Below are 21,140 nucleotides of genomic sequence, written 5' to 3'. Positions count from 1 at the left end.
GACTCTTACTTAATGCAACGACTATAATAACCGTTGCAGTAAATAATCAGCAGCAACAGTTTGTTCGAGAAAGATAATCTATTGCAACAGTTATTAATTCTCTCATTATTATTTCCCTACTATTTTAACTGAACCAACCCAGAAGCTTTTAAGTGGTTCTTTTCTAATCGAATCTGCTAACTAACTAAACCACTCAGGTGCAACAGAACCAGCAAAAATTACAAATGCAGCGAACTAATATAAATACACTTTTTTACATATCTCAATAACACTGATATCATGGTAAATAACATATCATTGTACTTTTCGACATATCTCAAGAAGATTAATTAGTTTACAAATATTACGAGTAAATAGAAAAATTGGTACTTAATAAATGTTACAATTAAACTATGAATTTTGAAACCCTAATATATCTTACCAGTTACCAACTAGTAACTTTTAATTAATCTGAATACCAAAGTTATAATTTCAGCCGTACAGTTTATAAAAGTATTTAATTTACAGTTTTCACAATATCATGATGAAAAACTTTGTTACTTGGCAACAAAAGAGCAGGTAGAAAAGCATTTAATTTATATACACTGATGTACCAATATAATTTAATACAACATACCATGTAATTTAACTTATTTTTTCATATCACTAACCCGCTATTTATAGACGGCTAGTTATAATTATTATTATTTTTTTTAATTAAACCAGCACATAGTGATGGAAATTTATTAAAAGAAAAAATGCTCCAAAAAAAGGAGAGTATGAAAGCAAAAAAAAAAAAAAAAAAGAAAGAAGCTTACAGCAACAACTAAAAATAAGCAAAAACGAGCAATGAAAAAAGCAATTTAAAATACAAATTCTGGTGCCTGACCTTCCTCCATCTCACACATCCAAACTCTCACCAGGTGTTATAGTAATCTTTTGAGTGGTCTAACCGTATAAATACTCTTTTATACTGTTGGTCTAGAATAGCAGTAAAAAAAAATTTAAAAAAACAAAGAATATTTTTTTAGAGATTGTGATGATATGGAGCGAACAGCTAACAGTCCAAGTGTGCTGGCAGGAGTCAACATGGACCAGCTGACACAAATCATCACATATCTAATTACATTGCCACCACAAAGAAAATCAACATTGATTTCTTGCTATCCTCAAGATTTATCTTAGCTCCAATTTGACTTTTATCTTAATCTTTCCAATTGTTCTTGTACCGTACATCAACCAATCAACTTTCTTGAATTTAGTGCAACAACTATGAGTGATCAAAAGGATCAGGTCAATGTAGGCTCTGATCTCCCTGCTGGTATGAAACTTTTAATCTTAATGAATTTGGATCATTTCATTTGCTAACTGATTCACATTTTGGTTGTTTTATCTGTTAATGTTGTTGTTTTAATTAGCTCTCACTGCTGAGGATCGTGCAGATCTTGTAAATTCCATCAAGGTGCTCATTTTTCCTGCTTAAGTTATTTTCGTCTATACTATGCATGTGGCTGATGAGTGCTTGTGGATATTGAACTGAATGTTTTCACTTTTTAGTGATTTTACTTTTTTGTTTTTTTCTGTCAGTTTATTGTTTTTACTTGTATTTTTTGGTTACATGTGCTGCAGAACAAGCTTCATGATTTGGCGAAGGATCACTCTGGTTTTCTGGACAAACTTCCCCCAAACATTAGGAAACGTGTTGATGTCCTCAAAGAGATTCAGGTTTTACTCTAATCACAAGACTTTTATCTATCTATTTTCTTACTTGACAATGATTATTTCAAGTTGTATATAGTGCTTGATCCTAATTGCATTCTTTATAGTAATTATAGATAGTATGTGAAGAAGTTGACCCCTCATTGCATTTCTAGTTATTTCTTTCCCTTTTGGACCAATGCTATGCAAGTATATTATTCTATCACAATAAATCTGATTTTTTGTAACCATTATTCACATCATCTAATTGAGTTCAATTTGATAAGTAGTGAAGTTAGACTTATGCACTACAGTGTGGTGTTGAGACAATCAAGAAAAGACGCGCTGTTGCCTTGTTCAGTTTTATGTCATTTTTCCTTTTTTTTTTAATTGCTTGAATAGGGTAGTAATTCAATGCCTAGTTGGGTACAACATTAAAATCTTTGACACGATCAATGCAGACCGAATATAATGAATTAGAGGCACAGTTCCTTGAGGACAGGGCAGCTTTGGAAGCAAGGTTCTACAAGTTGTATGAGCCACTTTACAACAAGGTAATGTTTGTATGTGTGTGTAGTACATATATATGTATAGTTGATGTAACATACTCTTTGGTGCATTTGCAGCGATATGGGATTGTGAATGGCATTGTTGAAGCTGGAGATGAGAGCACAGTAGATAAAGAAACCAATGAATCAGCAGGAGGTATCTTGCAAGTCAATTATGTTTTCAGTCCTATGTTTGCTAGCTTTTTTCTGATAAGTAATGAAACTTGCATACAGATAAAGGTATTCCCCATTTCTGGCTGCTAGCAATGAAAAATAATGAAATACTTGCTAAGGAGGTAATGTGTGTTTTTATTCCTTTTAATTTATCTGCCTATATAGCTTGTTCAACTTATTGATCAGTCTGCATATATTTCCACCGTTCAGATTACTGAGCGAGATGAAGATGCCCTTCAGTATCTCAAAGATGTCAAATGGAGTAGACTTGATGATGCCAAGGGCTTTAAGATTGAGTTCTTCTTTGATACAAATCCCTATTTTAGCAACAGTGTGCTTACAAAGACATATCACATGATTAGCGAGGATGAGCATATCCTAGAGAATGCAATAGGGTACAGCTATATTTTTCTTTCGCCATTAGGAAAATTCTCTCTGAAGTACTTCCTTCTAAAAGCATGTCTTTGTTGGGTACCTTTAGGACAGAGATCGAATGGTTTCCGGGGAAAACCTTGACACAGAAGATCCTAAAGAAGAAACCAAAGAAGGGATCCAACGATACAAAGCCAATCATAAAAATTGAGGAATGTGAAAGTTTCTTTCATTTTTTTGATCCACCTCAACTACCAGAGGTTATAGAGGAACTTGATGAGGAAACTGTAAGTCGCTTTGGGGAATAAATTACTTCAAGATGTAAGTTGCTTTCTGTTCCTTGCTGCTGATTGGTCTCACTTTTTGTGCTGTATGTTTTCAAGGCTGAATTGCTTCAAAGTCAGATGGAACAAGATTATGAGATTGGGTAAGTCCTGTAATATTGACCGTCTTAAAACCGGAGTGGCTGTTAGTTTAACCAGTTATTAGGTAGATGAAAAATTGAAATGACATGAAAGGCATGGTTTCAACTTTGATTGCATATGCTGAACCTCAACAATCTTGTCAACTTTTCTGTTCTTGATAAAGTGGCCTTCTGCACTATCTTTTATTTGACATATGCTAAACCTTTTGGAGAGATGCTGTTGTAATCTTTGAGGTACAATTCTACATTACGAGCCTCTTGTGCTGTCAGATCATTTGTCTCTTCAGCTTAACTGCCCTGCTCGGATGAGTGACTTTGTGCAGACTGAAATGGAAAATCCTTCTAGTAGTATTCTTTAGATTAAGAATAAGGACTGAGTCGAAAGTTCCAGAATGACATTCGTCAGTTAAAAATATCTGTTGAGAAAAAGAACAGGAAGGGTGCTCCCTATGTTTGCCAAGTACTAGCAAGTAAAAAAATATCTCTATAAAAGATCATTATAACCATAAATTGTCTGGCACTTGGACTGTTTGTTAGCATTTTCTTTCTAAAAATGGATTTCCCTGCATTGATTGCTAGGTATTTTTCTGATCGATTGAGGAAATACGCTGAGCAGTTCTAGTGATTTGTTATTGTAGGTCAACCATTCGAGAGAAGATCATTCCTCATGCTGTGTCTTGGTTTACTGGAGAGGCCGTTCCCACTGATGATGAAGAAGGAGGCGATGATGATGAGGAAGAGGAAGATTATGTGGAAGAGAATTATGAAGAAGAGGATGATGACAATGAGAATGAGAAAGGCGATGAAAAGAATGTAAAGAGCACCAGTGAGGTATAATATCCCTTCCCTCATGTAAGAGAAAGCAAGAAATACCCAGCATTTAAAGTTGAAGCATTTGCATTTAAGCATACAACTACTAAGATAGTCTGAAATGTAGCTTCAGTAGATGTTTGACCTTACAGCTATTCTAGCGATTGTTTGCAAATGTTCATCTTCTTGTTATGCTTTGGCATACTATTATTGTAGTGATAGTATGCCAAAGAGCATATTAAATTTGAATTTTGCGTCATTTTCTTGTTATCTTCCCTTCTCTTAGTCTAGACTAGATAACACTTCTTCACTTTTGGTAATTGCAGGATGGCAGTGCAGAAACTAGAGGACAATAAAGGTATCCGAAGCTGCACGGAATCGTACCTTGTGTTGTGGAAGCGATTTGCTAAATATATTGATTTTATTTATTTATTATTTATTTGTTAATTTGTCTGATATATTTCTCTAAAATAGGACTCTTGCAGGAAGATAATTCATATGTTTGAACAAGCAGTTCAATGGTTTATTCAGCAACTTAGCTGGTATATGAGATTGCAATTTTGAAATTTTAACATGCGATATTGTATTCCCGATGACTATTCATTTTTTAGTATTATTCATTTTCACTATTTACTAGTTTAACTTGGGGAGTGCCTTCTTTTTGAAGAATTTAGGCATGCGGAGAGAGGAAAACGAAAAGCAACTTTAGATATTATGCAACAAAATCCTTTGGTACAACAGAAATGTTTTCCTCAAAAATACTTGCAAGTGTTTGGCTACCTTATAATTTGGAACGTTTTCCACCAAAATGGGAAAATGACTTCGTTTTTTTTTACAAATATTCCAACTCTTATTCAATCTCATCTTGTGTCAATCAACAGTTGGACACTGTCAGCAATATTTAATGTCCAAAATATCACCAAAAGATTGCCAAATGCAATACCATACACCTTGCACAATCACAATATATCACCTGCTTTTTTGTCCACCTGCTTTTATGTCCAGTCAAATAATATATGAGGGAAAACATTTTCAACAAACAGTATTTCTGTAAAAATATTTTTCACCATACCGAACACAATATTTGCAAGAAAATAGTACACTGGAAATGGAATGGAACTGCAATGCGCTTAGCTTTGATTGTAAAAAGTTCTGATCTTTGTTATTATCCAAATGTGGAAAAAATCTGGACATGTTTTACCACATTGTATGTTTGTCACGTTTGAGGCTATCAAAATGCATCTCTACCAAGTAAGGCTAATATAATTAGGTCTTTGTACCACAGTTGATACTCCTAATCCCATTTGTGATGATTAATATTAACCTGAAACACCTTATGCTATAATCCACTCCAATTCATGAATTTTTTCACCTCATCATATAACACTAAAACAGCTGCTGCACCAGTACTTCTGAAAATATTAGACATAGCTCCACGGTAAAATGAATTAAATCCTTCTGTCTTGTAAATCCTCCGCCAACAATCAAATGTGCTTCTGTACATTGGCTTTTCTAAGCCAGATTGCATCATCATTCGCCTCCGAACTGTATCCAAAGGATAAGAGAACAGGCCAGCAGATGTTGTGACTGCTTGAGCGACTACCCAGCGTTTCCATAATGGCACATCTGCTTCAGAATTTTCAGCCATCCTGTCTTTTATGGTGTCGAAACCCCCAAAGTAAAGCCCTCTGTGAACAATCATTCCATGAAGAGAGGCGGGAAGTCCCCTGTAAATGCCTCGAATTCCATCTTTCTCATGAATTGTCCTCAGAAAGTGGTAAATGCCACGGAACTGACGAGCTTCATACCGACCAAGGTCAGCTGCGAGTCGTGTATGTGCAATATCTAGTGGATAAATGATGATCAATGTTGTACAACCAGCTGCAGACCCGGCAATAAAATTAGCTGATGAACCAGCCAAAAGGTGACCATCTTGAAAGTTGCTGTGTAAGATATTCCTATAGAGATCCTGAGTTCAGAAAGTATGCAATTAGTTCTTGAGACACAATAAGCAGTAATTGAACTCTTCAATCCTCACTCAAAAGACACAATAAGCAGTAACAGAAGCTCTAGAGGATTTTAGTGGAAAAGTTAATGAAATATTTAAAATAATAGTCACGTCCCTCCCCACAGGAAGCATGCACAATTTCTTATCAACCACTAGAGGTAATTTCTGTGGCAACTCAAACGTACACTAAGTCAGGGGAGTGTATATATCGTGCATAAAAATATCAACAATCGTGTTTGCATATGACATGGCTGGTTCTGTAAAACCAGAAATAGGTTGCAGATGCCTTTGGGTGGTTGTAAGTTTAGAAAAGACACTCTTCCATTAATGTATTTGGCGGTGCTAAGAGAGCCAGGAAAGAGGCAGCACATTGACATTTGTAGTCAATCACATAACAATGAGAATAGGTTCTTTTTTGAAAAATAAAACCTGTTCCAGACTCAAAACTCTGTGCCCGTGGCCGGACAACTCAGAGTTGACAATAACATGATCTCATAGTATATGCTGACTTTACCAACTATACCTAAAGAAAATGAGGTACATGGTGGATTTAACATGCCAGGAAAACAATGGAGTAGAAAAGGGTCTCAACAAATGACTTGTAATTCCGAAATATTTTGGTGTAATTGTTTTACAATTATAATATGAGCAGACTACAATTTTCAATAGACGATTATGTTATGAACTTTTTTGATAACCGAAAGATCAAAGGTAAAACTATCATGCTGTAAACTAAAGCCAGAAACTATTCAAATGCCTGTTTTGTAGTGTACAAACAAGATGCATGGATCCCCATTCTCCAATGACCTTTCACATCAGATTCCATTTTGGAGAAAATACAGGAGGAGGAAAACAAGCAGCTCAGAACTCAAAAATCTTCTCATAAAGAGTCACCTCTTGCTGCTGTAACAAGATACTTGCTAGCAAGAACAGGAAGTATGATAGATTTCAGCTTTACATATGATAGATTTCAGCTTTACAACCATAACTCAAGCAAATATACCAAAGGATTATGTTTCGCGGAGATTTTATCTTTTATATTTCCAAGCGCTTAGTTCTGTAAGTTTATCTTTTTAATTTAGCTTTACCACTGGAATATGATAGTTGATGTGCTAGATGGAGTATTACCAAGCTAACTATATAATAACACACACTTTTCAAACAGAAATTCAATTATTCTCATAATATGCATAAACGAGGAATTATGGATACCATTAAAACATGTTGATGCTTCCAGCACAGCTACAGCTATGTCTTGTAACTCAACATTAATTTCCATACACATTGGTCCAAATAGGTACAACATTTAGGGTTTCAATGGTCTGAGAGACTAGGAAGGGAAGAGAAGGACCTAGAGAGTAGCCAAATTGAGAGTGGCCAAATTGCCAGAGGACAGAGAAATTCCCAGGTACCAGCAATGTTCTTGATTCATTGAGATGGAAACAGAGTGAAGATGGGGCTTTCTCTGTTAGCAGGGCATACAAAATGGAAAATATCCAGCAAAAAAGTAGCCAACAGAGTTTGAGGAGAATGGTTTTGAGAAACTTAGCACCAACCAAGGTAAAATGTTTTACATATTTGGTTGCCAGAAGGGCATGCCTGACATATGAAGTTATAAAGAAACAAGGAATGACTATAGTATCCCAAGGAATGACTATAGTATCCCGGTGTTCATTATGTGGGAAGGTAGAAGAGACCAACAACCATTTATTTTGCATTGTAGTTTCACAGCACAGATTTGGGCCACCTTCTTTAGTCTCACTGAGACAAAGTAGACCATGCCTGAACATACCGCAGGTCTACTGAGTTGTTGGATTAGAAGAGGGGGAAGTAAGAGCCAAAAGGCATGGTGGAGGATAATCCCACATTGCATATGGAGGACAGTTAGGAGAGAAAGGAACAGTAGCAATTTTGAAGATAGGTCCAATTCCATTCAGAATGTTAAGTGGAATTGTATTGTGTCTTTTTATTTTTGGTGTAAAGAAGATAGGTCCAATTCCAGTAATATTTTCCTTTCTTGTTGTAGTAGTATTATTTCCAGAATTTCTTATTTTAGTATTCGCATATTACGTGTTCTAGTCTTCTATTACTACTTACTGTTTCTTCTGCTTTAGTTTTCTTGCTATCCTGATGATTGTTCCTGTTTTACTTGAGCCGAGGGTCTATCGGAAACAACCATCTACCCTACAAAGATAGAGGTAAGGTCAGCGTACACTTTACCCTCCCCAGACCCTACTTGTGGGATTACACTGGGTATGTTGTTGTGTAAAGAAAAAGGTGTAGAGGAAACAGAACAGCTTGTAGAATTATTAAGATCTTTTTTTTTTTGTTTGAAACTGGTAATTTGTATTCCTCAGCATTTAGGATATGGTGGAGACCATCAAAAAGAGTTAAACTGAAGACAGAAAGAGTAAAAGAAATAGTTACATTGATCTTAATAAATCTACAAACTGATCTATATCGTCTAATCCTATTTCTTTACACCAAAAGTAGAAAGATACTATACAATTCTATTTGACTTTCTGAGTGGAATTGGATCTATCTTCAAAACACCTTTCATTCCGTTCTTTCCAAATAGTCCACCAAATACAATGAGGGATCATCCTCCACCATTTTTTCTGGCTCTTGCTGCCTCCTCTTCTCATCCAACAACTTAGTAAATCTGCAGTATGCTCAGGCATAGTCCAATTAGTCTCTGTCAGGTTGAAGAACAAAGACCAAAGTTGTGCTGTGAATTTGCAGTGAAGAAAAAGATGGTTGTTGAAGGGGAGTCTTTTTTTTTGGTAAAGTAATAAAATTCATTAGTAAAACATCAAGAAGATGCAAGGTTACAGATGGGAAAAGCTGGCAAGCTTGGCAAAACCTGTAGAACAATCTAAAGATATCCTATCTCTACTGAACTAGAGAAAAGGAGCTGATAAAATCTAGAAAGTTACCCACATTGTTTACAGGGGCAAAAGAATGCCAACTAAAAAGACTAACTAAACACCTAGACTTTAGAGAGCAAATAGGAGTTGAGATTCCTTCAAAGCATCTGTTGTTTCTCTCCTTCCATAGGGTCCAAAAAATTACTGCTGGGATCATTCTCCAAATTCTTTTAATGGATTTGTCAACTCTCCAGAGTATCCAGCTAGCATATGCATCTTTGATGTTGAAGGGCATTACCCATTGTAGACCAAGCATAGAGTAGAAGAAAAACCAGAGGCTAGCTGCTGCAGGGCAGTGCAAAAATAGATGGTTGACACTTTCATTGGTCTGCTTGCACATGGTACACATGTTAACAACTATTACACCTCTCCTTCTAAGATTGTCTTGTGTTAGGCATGCTTCCTTCAGTGCAGTCCAAGTGAAGCAAGTAACTCTGAGAGGCTGTCTGGTTCTCCATACAAGCTTCCAAGGCCAAACCTCTAAAAGGCTATTTTGAGAGCACCAGTTGTTGTAACATTCCTTCACAGTGAAAATCTTTTCCTTAGAATTGCCCCAGAGTATTCTGTCCTGAAAATCTGCCACCAAAGTACTTTGTCCCAAACTTTCTAATAGAGAAAGAAAATCATCAACTTCCCAATCCTGTAAGTTTCTCCTTAAAATTGGTGTCCAACAGTTGTTAACTCTATATTGAGCTAATGTTGCTTCTTTGTTAGAAGTTATCAGAAATAGTGAGGGAAATAAATCTTTTACTAAAGTGTCCCCAAGCCATTTGTCCTGCCAAAATCTGATCTTGAGCCCATTTCCAGCCTTGAATGAGACAGCCTGGAAGAATTCCTCTTGGAGACTACTGATGTGTTTCCATACTCCAACACCATGTGGTTCATTGCTTTTCTTTGCAGTCCAGTGGTCTTGAATACCATATTTAGCTTTGATGATTTCCTTCCAGTACCCTGCCTCATTTTGACCATATCTCCAAAGCCACTTCATGAGTAGGCTGTTGTTATGAAACTTAAGATTTCTAATCCCCAGCCCCCCTTGTCCTTTGGGTTGAATAACTGATTGCCATTTGACCAAAGAGAATTTATGAGTAACACTGTTACCTTCCCATAGGAATTTCCTTCTAAGCCTGTCAATTTGCTTTAGAACTGAGCTTGGCATAGGGAAGAGTGACATAAAGTGAGTGGGAATGCTGTCTAGGACACTTTTGATGAGGGTGAGCCTGCCACCCAATGAGAGATATTGCATCTTCCAAGTGGCTAGTCTTTTCTCCATTCTTTCAATGACCCCACTCCATATCCCAGATGATTTGAATTTAGCACCCAAAGGAAGTCCCAAATAGGTGGTGGGAAAGGAGCCTGTTTTGCAGCTAAGAATATCAGCAAGAGCTTCTAGGTTGGTCACTTCATTCACTGGATATATAGTGCTCTTAAGCATGTTGATATGAAGTCCAGAGATGGCCTCAAAGATCATGAGGGTGGTGTTGAGATTAGAGACCTGCTGACAATCAGCTCCACAAAATATAAGGGTGTCATCTGCATAGAGTAGATGAGAGACTGAGACTGAGGTGGAAGGATTTCTGCCCACTTGGAACCCTTGAATCCACTGAAGTTCTTTGGCCTTTGCTAACAGCTGAGATAATCCTTCCATCGCAATGATAAAGAGGAAAGGGGACAATGGATCCCCCTGCCTGAGTCCCTTTTGAGAAGAGAAAAACCCAACTGGACTTCTGTTCACCAGAATTGAAAACTTCACTGTCGAAATACAGAAATAAATCCACCTTATCCACCTTTCCCCGAAACCCATTTGCTTCAAAATGTTGACTAAATAAGCCCAGTTAAGCTGATCAAAAGCTTTCTCAATATCTAATTTGCATAGGATCCCAGTCTCACCACTTTTAATTTTCCAGTCTAGCACTTCATTGGCAATCATAGATGCATCAGTGATCTGTCTATTCTTCAGAAAAGCACTCTGCTGTCCAGAAACTAAGGAATCCACCACTTTTCCGAGCCTCTTAGCTAAAATTTTGGCCAGCAATTTGTAGACACTGCCTATAAGACTTATAGGCCTATAATCTCTAAGCTCTGCGGCCCCTTTCTTCTTTGGGATAAGAGCAATGAAAGAGGCATTGCATGATCTCACCATTTGGCAGTTCTGATGAAAGAAATTAAAAGCTGCTAGCAGGTCTGCTTTGATGAAGTTCCATGATTTTTGAAAGAAAGCCATAGTGAAACCATCAGGGCCTGGAGCTTTGTCAGGGGCACAAGTCATGAGAGCTTCTAAAATCTCCATTTCGGTGAAAGGAAGTTCAAGGTCCTCTTTATCCACTGTGTTGAGACTTGACAGACCTTCAAAGACAGCTGAGGGTCTCCAAGATTCAGTTTCTTTGTAAATTTGTTGATAGTACTCCAGAATACCATCCTTGATCCTTCCTTTGTCTTCAATTACTTCATTCCCTATTTTGAGTCTGTCAATGGTATTGCCCTTTCTATGAGAGTTGGCCATTCTTTGGAAAAACTTTGTATTCTTATCCCCCTCTTTCAACCATAAACATCTTGATTTTTGTCTCCATGAGATCTCTTCAGCGGTTGCTATTTGCTGAAGTTCAAGTTTGAGATTCAATGTCTGACCTTTCTCTTCTGTAGAGAGAGCTCTGAGCTCAGCTAACTGGTCCAGCTTCCAAAGTTCTTTGAGTGCCTTGTTCCTTTGAGTCTCGATTGTTCCATAGACCTCCCTATTCCATTTAGTAATGTCTTTCTTGAGATTTCTTAGTTTCTGCATTAGCACAAAGTCTGGGGTGCCTAATACAGTTTAAGAAATCCACCATCCTTCTATCATGTCCATGAAACCCTCAGCTTGAAGCCACATGTTTTCAAACTTGAAATAAGAAGGTGTGGTCTCCCAATCTCCACTTTCCAGGATAATTGGTTTATGATCAGAAAAAACTCTAGGCAAGGGGTACTGTTTGATAGTATTGAACATCTCGCTCCATTCTGTTGAGATAAGGAACCTGTCAATTCTAGAGGCTTGGAGAGACTCCTCCCCTCTTGACCAGGTAAATTGTGCTCCCTGAAGTGGAGGGTCAATCAAATCCAGGTCTAGAATAGTGTTGGAGAAGCCCAGCATCGCCCTTGATCTTCTAACGCAGTTCAATCTTTCCCCCACAAATCTGCACACATTGAAATCCCCTCCTATGACCCATAGGTCAGACCACAATCCCCTGATAGATGCTAACTCGAGCCAAAGATCCTCCCTTTCTGGATTGGTATGAGGGCCATAAACACTAGTAAAAACCCATTTGAAATCCTCAGTAAGACTTTCGAATCTACATGATAAAGAAAAGGCTCCTGCTTCAAAATCAACACATTTCCAAGCTCTTTTGTCCCACATTATTAATATCCCTTCTTTGGTACCAATTGCTTTGACTTCTGCCCAAGAGATCCATCTGTTTCCCCAAATTTGCCTGATTAGAGATGGATTCCATGTCTCTATTTTGGTTTCCTGCAGGCAAATAATATCAACTCCCCACTTGTGAATAAGAGATTTCAAAGTGCTTCTCTTGTCTTTATTGTTGAGACCCTGCACATTCCAGCTGAGTGTTTTAACTCTCATCTGGAATGAGCCTTGTGAGACCTGCCCCTCTCTTTCTTCCCACTCCCGTCCTGGAGACCCCAATCCAATCTTTTAAGTTCAGTAACTGCTTTGCTTTTCCCTTTCTTTAATTCTCCTGTTTTATTTTTTTGCTCAAGAATCTGCACTTTCCTTTTTTCCTCCATTCTCAGAATAATTCCCAGAAGTTCGTGTTCAAACCCAGCAACATTTACCCCCAACACTTTGCAAGCCTTCATCATTGTCAACTTCGTCCATTTTGAGGTTTCCACCACATCAGGGATATCAACAGTTTGAATTTGTAGATCATGCCAAGGCAAAGGAAGAAAACTGTTGTAGGACTGAGATGAGATACCAGAGTCAGATTCATTTGAAACTGACAGTGCTGAGAATATCGGTTTGGGTATATGTGTGTCCATCGAGTGTCCTGCGTGAACCGCTTCATCATCTGCTTCAGGCTCGGATAGTGTCCCCTCCATGAGTTCTAAATCCCTGAGACTAGAAGCTTGAATTTCTAGTTCAAAAGGATCAAAAGAGAATGAAGCATTCAAGGAAGATGAAGCTCTGAAGCAGCATGGGTCCAGCTTTGGTACAGATGATCTCCACACTTGCTTCTTTTTGTGTTGCTTGAAGTGTTTGCTTGTAAGTGGGCCTTTAGTGTAGTAACCGTTGTTCAAAGCTAATGAATTTCTCCCTTTGTAGTGTTTCTTACTACCCTGACTATTATAAGAGAATAAGGCCGGCCCATTTGTGTTTAAATCCTTCAAATTCCTTCTTTTCTCCACAGGTTCTTCCACACGTGTGTCACGTGAATCATTAATGGTATTAACACGTGGAGCTGAGAGAGAATTTGATCCCATCTTATTAACAACCTCGGGCAAACCAGTTGAAGGACCAGCATGTAAAGAAAAAGACCGGATTTCCTTAATTATTGGCAATTCGAAGATCCTATCATCAAATTCAAAATTCAAACTTGCCGGAAACTTCATAGCTGATTTTTTGACGCAAATGCGAGCCCAGATCAGGTGGGTTCTGTTCTTCGTATCTTCATCAACACCGACATAACCCCCGCAACGAGCCCCTATATGTTCAAAAGTATCCATTGACCAAGCATTTAGGGGGATTCCAAAAACTTTCAACCATATGTTTTCCGAGCAGTTACCAGATTGCAATGAGAAAATGTCATGCGACCACCAAGATAAAGAAAGATGTCTTCCGTTCCAGAACCAATTCCCTGCCTTTACCCTTATTGCCTCTTGCCTGGAAGGAAGCTCAAAGAGGAACTGATTGTGGTCTAAAGGTATGACTTTGATGCCAGCAGTAACTCTCCATCTACTAATGAACCATTTCTGAATAGTTTCGGGATTGGGACTGTGATGAAATGGATCATTGAAGGTGCCAACCAAGCTTCTGTGCAGAGGATGTTTTCCATTCAATTCTCCTTTGTTGGTTCCTTGACTTATATCTGGCCATCTGTCAATGCTAGCAGCTGCACGATAAGATTTTGTCAATAGGGGAGGAGGAAGCAGTGGCTCTGCTTCGCTGAATTCTTTCAGAAATCGAAGGATTTTCTTCGCAATATCTGACCATCCACTGTTGAGGCTGATCTCAGGGATTATCACTGCTGCTTTAGATGAACCATGCCAAACCTCTATGCGAACAAATCTACCATAAACATTGAAGTTTTGGTAAACTCTGAAAAGATTGTGTTGTTGTTTTCTACCCCACCTTCTATATAGTCGACCAGTGCCTTTTGATGCTTGAATAAGCGCTTCGCACACCCATCTCAGGTTCTGAATATCCATATTGATCTTGCTTGTATATCTCTTGCCCCTTTCTATTAATGAAAACCAGTTATAATATTTATCCCCCGTATTCCTGAGTTCAAAGGATTTATCCCCACTGATGAAAAAAAGGTGTGAGCCCTGCATGTTTCTAATGAAAGTCACTGAAGAGACTGAAATGACCACTGAAGGAGTTTTATGTTGATTGATGTGGTCGCCGGCACTGTCAGATGTCACCGGTGATTCTGCCGGCAGCAACTCAGGTCGCTGGAGTTTTTTTTTTTTTTTTTTTTTTCCGGCACTGACAGGTCGCCGGAAAATTTATCCGGCACTGTCAGAGGTCGCCGATGTCGACAGAGGGTAGATCTGAAAAGATTTGGAGGAGAGAAAGCAAAAGAACTAGAAAAAGCTGTAGATTGAGGCTATGGAGGAGAGAGAAAAAACTGTAGATGGAGGCTATGGAGGAGAGAGAGAAAAAGCTGTAGATGGAGGCTATGGAGGAGAGAGAGAGCTGGAGTCATGCTGGAGTGAGGGCTGTGATGGTGGTTTGAGGAGAGAGAATCAGATCTGGATCTATTTTGCTTACCTGGGAATCTGTGTCTGGGAGCATTTTTCCTTTTAGAACTGTTGAAGGGGAGTCTTGGCGTAACTGGTAAAGTTGCTGCCATGTGACCAGGAGGTCACGGGTTCGAGCCGTGGAAACAGCCTCTTGCAGAAATGCAAGGTAAGGCTGCGTACAATAGACCCTTGTGGTCCGGCCCTTCCCCGGACCCCGCGCATAGCGGGAGCTTAGTGCACCGGGCTGCCCTTTTTAAAAAAAAAAAAAAAAAGATGGTTGTTGGTTTCATCTGTTTCATTGCAAAGATAACAGCTGGAAACTATGATGCGTCCCTTTCTCTTCAATACTTCATGTGTTAAACAAGCTCTCTTTGCCACCAGCCAAGTGAAACATTTCACCTTGGTTGGGGTTGGACACTTTCATATTTTGATCCAAAAGTTTGACTGCTCCCCATTCTGCACCATGTCCTCCTTTTTGTAAGCCCTGTTTACAATGAATTGCCCATCACTATTGTGTCTCCAACTCAAAGTGTCTGGATCAGAGGTAGTGCCATGAAAATTACCAATCCTATTCAACAGACTAACCACCCTTTCCACCTCCCAGTCATTCAAAAATCTTCTAAAAGTTAAGTCCCATCCCTGAGCACTCCAAACTTCATGTATAGCGACCTCTTGGTTGTCACTTAAAATGAATAGATCTGGATAAACTTCCATAAGTGGGACTTGTTCATTCCAAGCATCTTTCCAGAACTTTGCTTTTTTCCCATCTCCTACTTTCATCTGCAAGTTCCTTTCCAGCTTTGGCCACAGAGCTCTTATTGTTTTCCAGACTCCAACACCATAAGTGCCATTGCTCACATTAGTACACCGTGGATTGAGTTCACCAAATTTGCATTTAATAACCTCCTTCCACAGTGCATTTTCCTCAGTATTGTACCTCCATAGCCATTTCATCAATAAGCTATTGTTTTGTGATCTCAAGTTTCTGATGCCCAAACCACCCCCCTCTTTCCCCTGCAATGCTATCTGCCATTAAGATCTTTGTAAGTATTTTTTTCTCTGTTTCTGCTTCTGAAGGTCCTTAGCATCTCCTTAATGCTGAAGAATACAACATTACCATTTTCCAAGGGAAAAAAAAAAGAAAAAAAAAAAAGGAAAGAGGAGGACCTAATAAAATAGCTGCCTAGTAAGAACCATTCTTCCATTTCATTTTCTTCTGTTCCCACCCTAAACAACTGAACGTTAGGCAGCAATACTTGTGTTGAACTTGAGTCTGAACCAGAACCAGTTGAACATGACTTTAGCAAGACTATGATTAGAAGGAAGTGATGAGAGCTTCCAAATAAATTACACATGCTGTGTAGCATTATGCTCAATCTAGGATGTGGAACTACGTAGTGCTAAATTATTGTTGTAATGTTGAGTTACTTAATACTCTCGCTCTTAATGCTAGACTCAATGAATTTAATAAATGATTATTATGTCTTTTCATTTTTTTTTTTCTTTAGTATGTGGTTAGTCCATGATATTTCCCCTAGTTTTCACTTTTCACCAGAAGATTCGAAATAATTCTTTTCCGACTCATCCCCAGTTCTCACACAGGTTTGAGACTCGAGGGAGTATTGGCCTGCCACTCTATCCTCCTCCCACTTAAGTACCAGGCTTTCATCGGCGGTAGGATTCGAACTCATTATGTGCGCCTAGCCGCCTACCACACATCCCATATCATACTTTCTTTACCATTGAACCAAATTCCTGGGGGCAAGATCCAGAATAAATCAAGTGGTTTGATTTTTCATTTAGCAAACTCTTAGCTTTTGTACCGCCTTTTTCTCCAATCTAACCAGTGTGGCGAAGTCCAGCTGGCAGGATTTTTGGCCAGTGCTTCTCCTGTTGAAAATGAAAGTGAAAGTGGGGATCGAAATGAAGCAGGGTAGAGTACTACCTGCTACATGCAGAGTGAAGAAAGACAAGAAGGGGGAAATGTTATCTGGGAGCAGGTCAGGGTAGTGGCAAAGCATACAGGGCAGAGCAGTAGTGGGTAATGAACCTGTGAGGCAGGGTTGTGTCGAAGAAGGGTAAGTCTAAAAGCCTCTTCCCAAAAGCAACCTAGTGTTTGAGAAAACAGAGAAACTGTATATGATTGAACTGTCACATATCCAACTAGGAAAGTTACACTTGAACACATCTAATGAACACGGACAGAGTTTCCTCAGATGGAAGGAAGTTGATTTTGTTTGCTGAAAGAAAGCTGATTTTGTTTCCAGTATCATGTTTCCAGAACAAATCGTGGTAGCAGGTATAGATACGGGAAGGAGTTGGAAGCAGGTGTCAGATTACTGTTAATTTTGGGAAGTACAAAAACACGAGACTAAAACTAGGATCTTATTCGCAGTTGATCTCAGATTAAGTCCACTTCCATTGGCAGATCTGCTAATCCAAGAAATAAAAAATTGAAGTGCTGTATGGATATGATCTTAGACAACGCTATGGTAGGCCTCATATTGTCTTCGACCAAAGCAGTTGTTCCACGAGCATTGAGCTGCTTGAAAGAATTGGAAACAGCTAGGGTGGAAAATAGCATATATTATCATGTTATTCATCAATTCATGATGCTCTATGACAAGCCAACCCCAATCTTCTTACATTCATGGAATTTAAGAATCAAATTATTTTCAATTTATATTTCCTTCCATGTGGTACTTGGAGCCAGGATAAAGGTGGAGAAATTTGGTAGGTTGATGAGCCAACGTAGAAATAGTTAAATAGAGTCTAAATATGATGAATCCCCTAGTCCTGAAATTGGATAGCCACAACTAATTCGGGATTAAGGGTAGTTGATATATTGACAGGTCAATGTTGGGGCATCACACCTCTAAAAGAACACAATATGTGTAAAATCTCAAAACATCAAAGACGCAAAAAGGACACGAGACTACATCTACTAATCCTTCTGACTATTGACAGCCTTAAGCTCCACAAAGCAAGTCAAAACCAAATAGAACATGAGTGTTTTTCCCTTTTTTTAATTTATTTAAACATAAGAAGACAGAACATAACATCCACTATATCACGAATTCATATATGATTGCCTTCTTTTGAAATTAGATCCTTGAAACTATTCATCTCGTACTAGGATAAATTTAGAATTTTCATTATTCCCCCAAATATCCTTGTGTTTCTGATTTTCATTAGTAAAAGATTGTGACTCCAGTCCAAAAAACAAAAATGCCTTAAAAATTCTCAAACATCCATCTGTTTGAAGCAAGAAATGTTAGTATTTTACTGGCACTTAATAGATCATAATAACTGGCATTTTCCCACTCTGCATTTCCAAAATCGAGCCCTATATAATAGCTTGGGCCTCTATTATCCATTCAACTATTACAGCTACCCTGTCCTCTGAACAGTTTTTTTCCAATATCAATTAGTTTTATAAATAGACACCAAGATGGATTATGAGGATACAGATATAAATGTTACAAGGATGAAGTAAGCATCCCAGAAACCAATCCAACAATCTATACAACAATGAATATCCTCAATGCGCCAAACAAATTAATTAAATAAGAGGCAGTTCCTTGACATTTAACATAGCTCTCAAGTCTGTCAAATGTTTTTATATTTCTGTCATCGACACCAGCCAAAAAATACACAATGAAACTGTCTAAACATTTCCTTGCATTTTACTTGTTCAATCCCAACCATCTATGAACTGACCTACTGTTCTCTGAAGTACTGATTTCACATTGAGAATGGCAAATATTGTGGCTCGTTGTTCAAGGTAAAACTACAATGAAGTAGTAAGTGATCCACATCTTCCACATGGTTGTTACACATGCAACACCCGCTGACAAAAATATAACCTCTACTTCTTAAGCTATTAGCTGGAAAAAAAAAAGTAGGGACTTAGTAGCTCAGTTGGTTGGCTACCTGAACTTTCACGTTATTGGTGAGAGTTTGAATCCCCAAGTTGTAATCCCCTCCCCTACCCCCTATGTAATTTACAAAAAAAAAAAAAAAAAAAAGGAACATCTGAAAAAATGGCTTCCCATACAGCACACCATGCACAAAGAAGCTACTCTTTTAAGTTGTTCGTTTTCCATAACGACAACCATATGAAACTTGTATTTCAGCCAGTACTCGGTTTCTAGGATGACGTTATAGAGGTTTTTAGGAAATTTACCTCTAAAAGTTTCTCTGAGAAGTCATGCTACCCTATCCTCTAAACTACTCCAAAATAACCATGTTTCGTATGCGTTTGTTACTTTCTTCCAACATAACTAACACTTTGAGCTAAATGGATCAATAAATTTCAGCATACTTTTGCTCAAGAATATCATAGCTTCTATTCATGATATCAAGCCACATTACTCCGTTAATCACCTTGACAAAATGGCATTCGAAACTCTTAATCCTCCACATACACATTAACCAATAAAAGAAACTGTCAAACGACAATAATCACCAACTGAAATATCAAAGTCGACTACACGTTACTAACTTTTTAATCTTCAATCCTCACACAGATTACTATTTCTTGTTAGCTCTAATAAATATCACCATACATTTTAAACAAAGAAGAGAAAATATCGTCACAAAATAATCAGTTCAGCAGTTCACATAAACAAGAAGTTACACAGCAAATGTTCAATAAAGACATCCATTTCAACAGCAACACAAAGATAAGCAAAAGTAAAAAAATAAAAAGAAATATGAGTACCTTACCTTAAGAGAGAAGTTGAGAGCAACAGAAGGATAATATCTGATAACACTGCTACCATTACCTCTCCAGAGAGAAAGAACACCTTCTTCCTTAACAGTTCTAACTATACAATCAACCATTCCCTTAAACCTCTTATGAGGACCACTCAATATAGCTATATTGCTTTCTTGGGTTTGTAACAATAGCTTTGCTCTCTCAATTGGTGCCACAATCGTGTGTACAGCACCACCCATTACTGCTCCTGCCATTAGATCTCTATTGAATGTTACCCACCAATTTGATGGCTCAGATTTTCTTGAAATACCCTTTTGTTCCCCTTCACCATCCTCTTCCACCATTTTCTTGTTAGATTAAAAGTAAAAATGCAATATTTGTATGGTTTCTTGATATGAAAAGATAAATACAAACTTATGGGGTTGCCTAGCTTGCAAGGTTTTCTATATGGGGTTGCTTTGATTTTCTTAGTTGAATAACGATGGGGGTGTTTCTGTTGTAATGTTATATGTTTATCCTTTTCAATTTTTGTGTCTTAACGACTGTTTTTTCTTGATAGAGTCGTGCATAACAGAATTACAAAGCGCGGTTCATTTCGTTTGCTTGATGGGATTGTAGAATTGAGAAACGAGATATTCGGGTTGGATGTTGAGCTTAGCTTCTAACTTGACCCTTTCCTGTATAAAAGTTTGACATCTCTTCTTATATGTATCATACTCCTCTTTCTAATTTAAGTGGCACAAAATTAAGTCTATTTTTGAAGCCATATTTACGCTATCTAGTTTATATTTTGTGTATAAACACCTGATTTAGTGTATAAATACTTTTTATACATTTTACATAAGATTGATACATTATATTTAATGTTTTTTCGTCGGTATAATATTGTAGTAGCCTACGTGATATAAATATTTTAAAAAGCTGTGTATCTTTGAAAATTTTCTTCTTTTTTTTCTGTTCCAAAATAGATTTTTTCAGATCACAATAGAGTAGTAAAACTTAACTTGTTAAACTTTGTGTAATTGAGACGGAAACAGTACGTAATAGAGCAGTAAAATGACATAACAGGTCCCATCCCTCCTCTTCTTTTTTTCTGTTACAAAAGAGAATTTTATTAGAATATAATATCATTATATCTAAGAGAAATCGCAAAGAGTAAAGGGTAGCATAAGTAACACAAAATTGGAGTATAAGGAATGCCGTAGTAGGTACATATCTTACTTTCTCTTACATTTCACTTCTTTCTTTTTGTTTGGTTGAGAAAAGGAAGCATGCATAAGAAACTCAAATTAAAGTAATAAGACAGTTTGATTCGATTCGGTTTTATAAAAGTTCGATTTTCGTTTTTTTCAGTTTTGATAACCGAAATCGAACCAAAGTAATTTCTGCTCGATTCGGTTTTCATATTTTGATTCAATTTTTCAATTTTGGGCTAGTCAAATTAAACTTCCTTTTCAAACAAATATATAGGTCTTAAATTTATTTCTGTTGCAATTTTTTTACTCCAAGTCATAAAATAAATTACTTAAGT

General features: G+C 37.6%; 2 protein-coding genes across 3 annotated transcripts; one reads left to right on the top strand and one right to left on the bottom strand.

Annotated features, from left to right (window-relative positions):
* The first annotated feature begins 935 nt into the window (after positions 1-935).
* On the top strand, positions 936-4,579 carry LOC132635916 (nucleosome assembly protein 1;2-like). Of its 2 annotated transcripts, XM_060352522.1 has the most exons (12): positions 936-1,300; positions 1,398-1,441; positions 1,609-1,704; positions 2,139-2,231; positions 2,304-2,382; positions 2,460-2,521; positions 2,610-2,794; positions 2,881-3,058; positions 3,155-3,198; positions 3,834-4,026; positions 4,332-4,363; positions 4,480-4,579. In XM_060352522.1, the coding sequence occupies exons 1-11, from the start codon at positions 1,252-1,254 to the stop codon at positions 4,359-4,361; spliced, it is 1,053 nt and encodes a 350-aa protein (XP_060208505.1). In that variant the 5' UTR covers positions 936-1,251; the 3' UTR covers positions 4,362-4,363; positions 4,480-4,579. The 2 variants fall into 2 exon arrangements, with proteins under 2 accessions (XP_060208505.1, XP_060208503.1); XM_060352520.1 differs by having other exon boundaries at positions 939-1,300; positions 4,332-4,579.
* Positions 4,580-5,140: 561 nt separating this feature from the next.
* LOC132635917 (probable ADP,ATP carrier protein At5g56450) lies at positions 5,141-20,302 on the bottom strand. The gene is made up of 2 exons (XM_060352523.1): positions 19,618-20,302; positions 5,141-5,974 (listed from the first exon to the last, which is right to left on the bottom strand). The coding sequence occupies exons 1-2, from the start codon at positions 19,951-19,953 to the stop codon at positions 5,345-5,347; spliced, it is 966 nt and encodes a 321-aa protein (XP_060208506.1). The 5' UTR covers positions 19,954-20,302; the 3' UTR covers positions 5,141-5,344.
* Between the last annotated feature and the right edge of the window lie 838 nt (positions 20,303-21,140).

Source organism: Lycium barbarum, chromosome 4 (genome assembly GCF_019175385.1).
Source record: "Lycium barbarum isolate Lr01 chromosome 4, ASM1917538v2, whole genome shotgun sequence".
Taxonomy (NCBI): Eukaryota; Viridiplantae; Streptophyta; class Magnoliopsida; order Solanales; family Solanaceae; genus Lycium; species Lycium barbarum.
The sequence above is the reverse complement of the archived record's forward strand: the minus strand, read 5'-3'. Positions and strand labels throughout refer to the sequence as shown.

What these genes read in the sequence shown, in the direction of transcription:
- LOC132635916 (XM_060352522.1), top strand. Translation starts at nt 1,252, where the DNA reads ATGAGTGATCAAAAGGATCAGGTCAATGTAGGCTCTGATCTCCCTGCT. An exon ending in ATCTTGTAAATTCCATCAAG is followed by an intron (nt 1,442 to 1,608) that starts GTGCTCATTTTT and finishes CATGTGCTGCAG; the next exon opens with AACAAGCTTCATGATTTGGC. An exon ending in GAACAAGATTATGAGATTGG is followed by an intron (nt 3,199 to 3,833) that starts GTAAGTCCTGTA and finishes TTGTTATTGTAG; the next exon opens with GTCAACCATTCGAGAGAAGA.
- LOC132635917 (XM_060352523.1), bottom strand. Translation starts at nt 19,953, where the DNA reads ATGGTGGAAGAGGATGGTGAAGGGGAACAAAAGGGTATTTCAAGAAAA. An exon ending in CTCTCAACTTCTCTCTTAAG is followed by an intron (nt 5,975 to 19,617) that starts GTAAGGTACTCA and finishes TTCTGAACTCAG; the next exon opens with GATCTCTATAGGAATATCTT.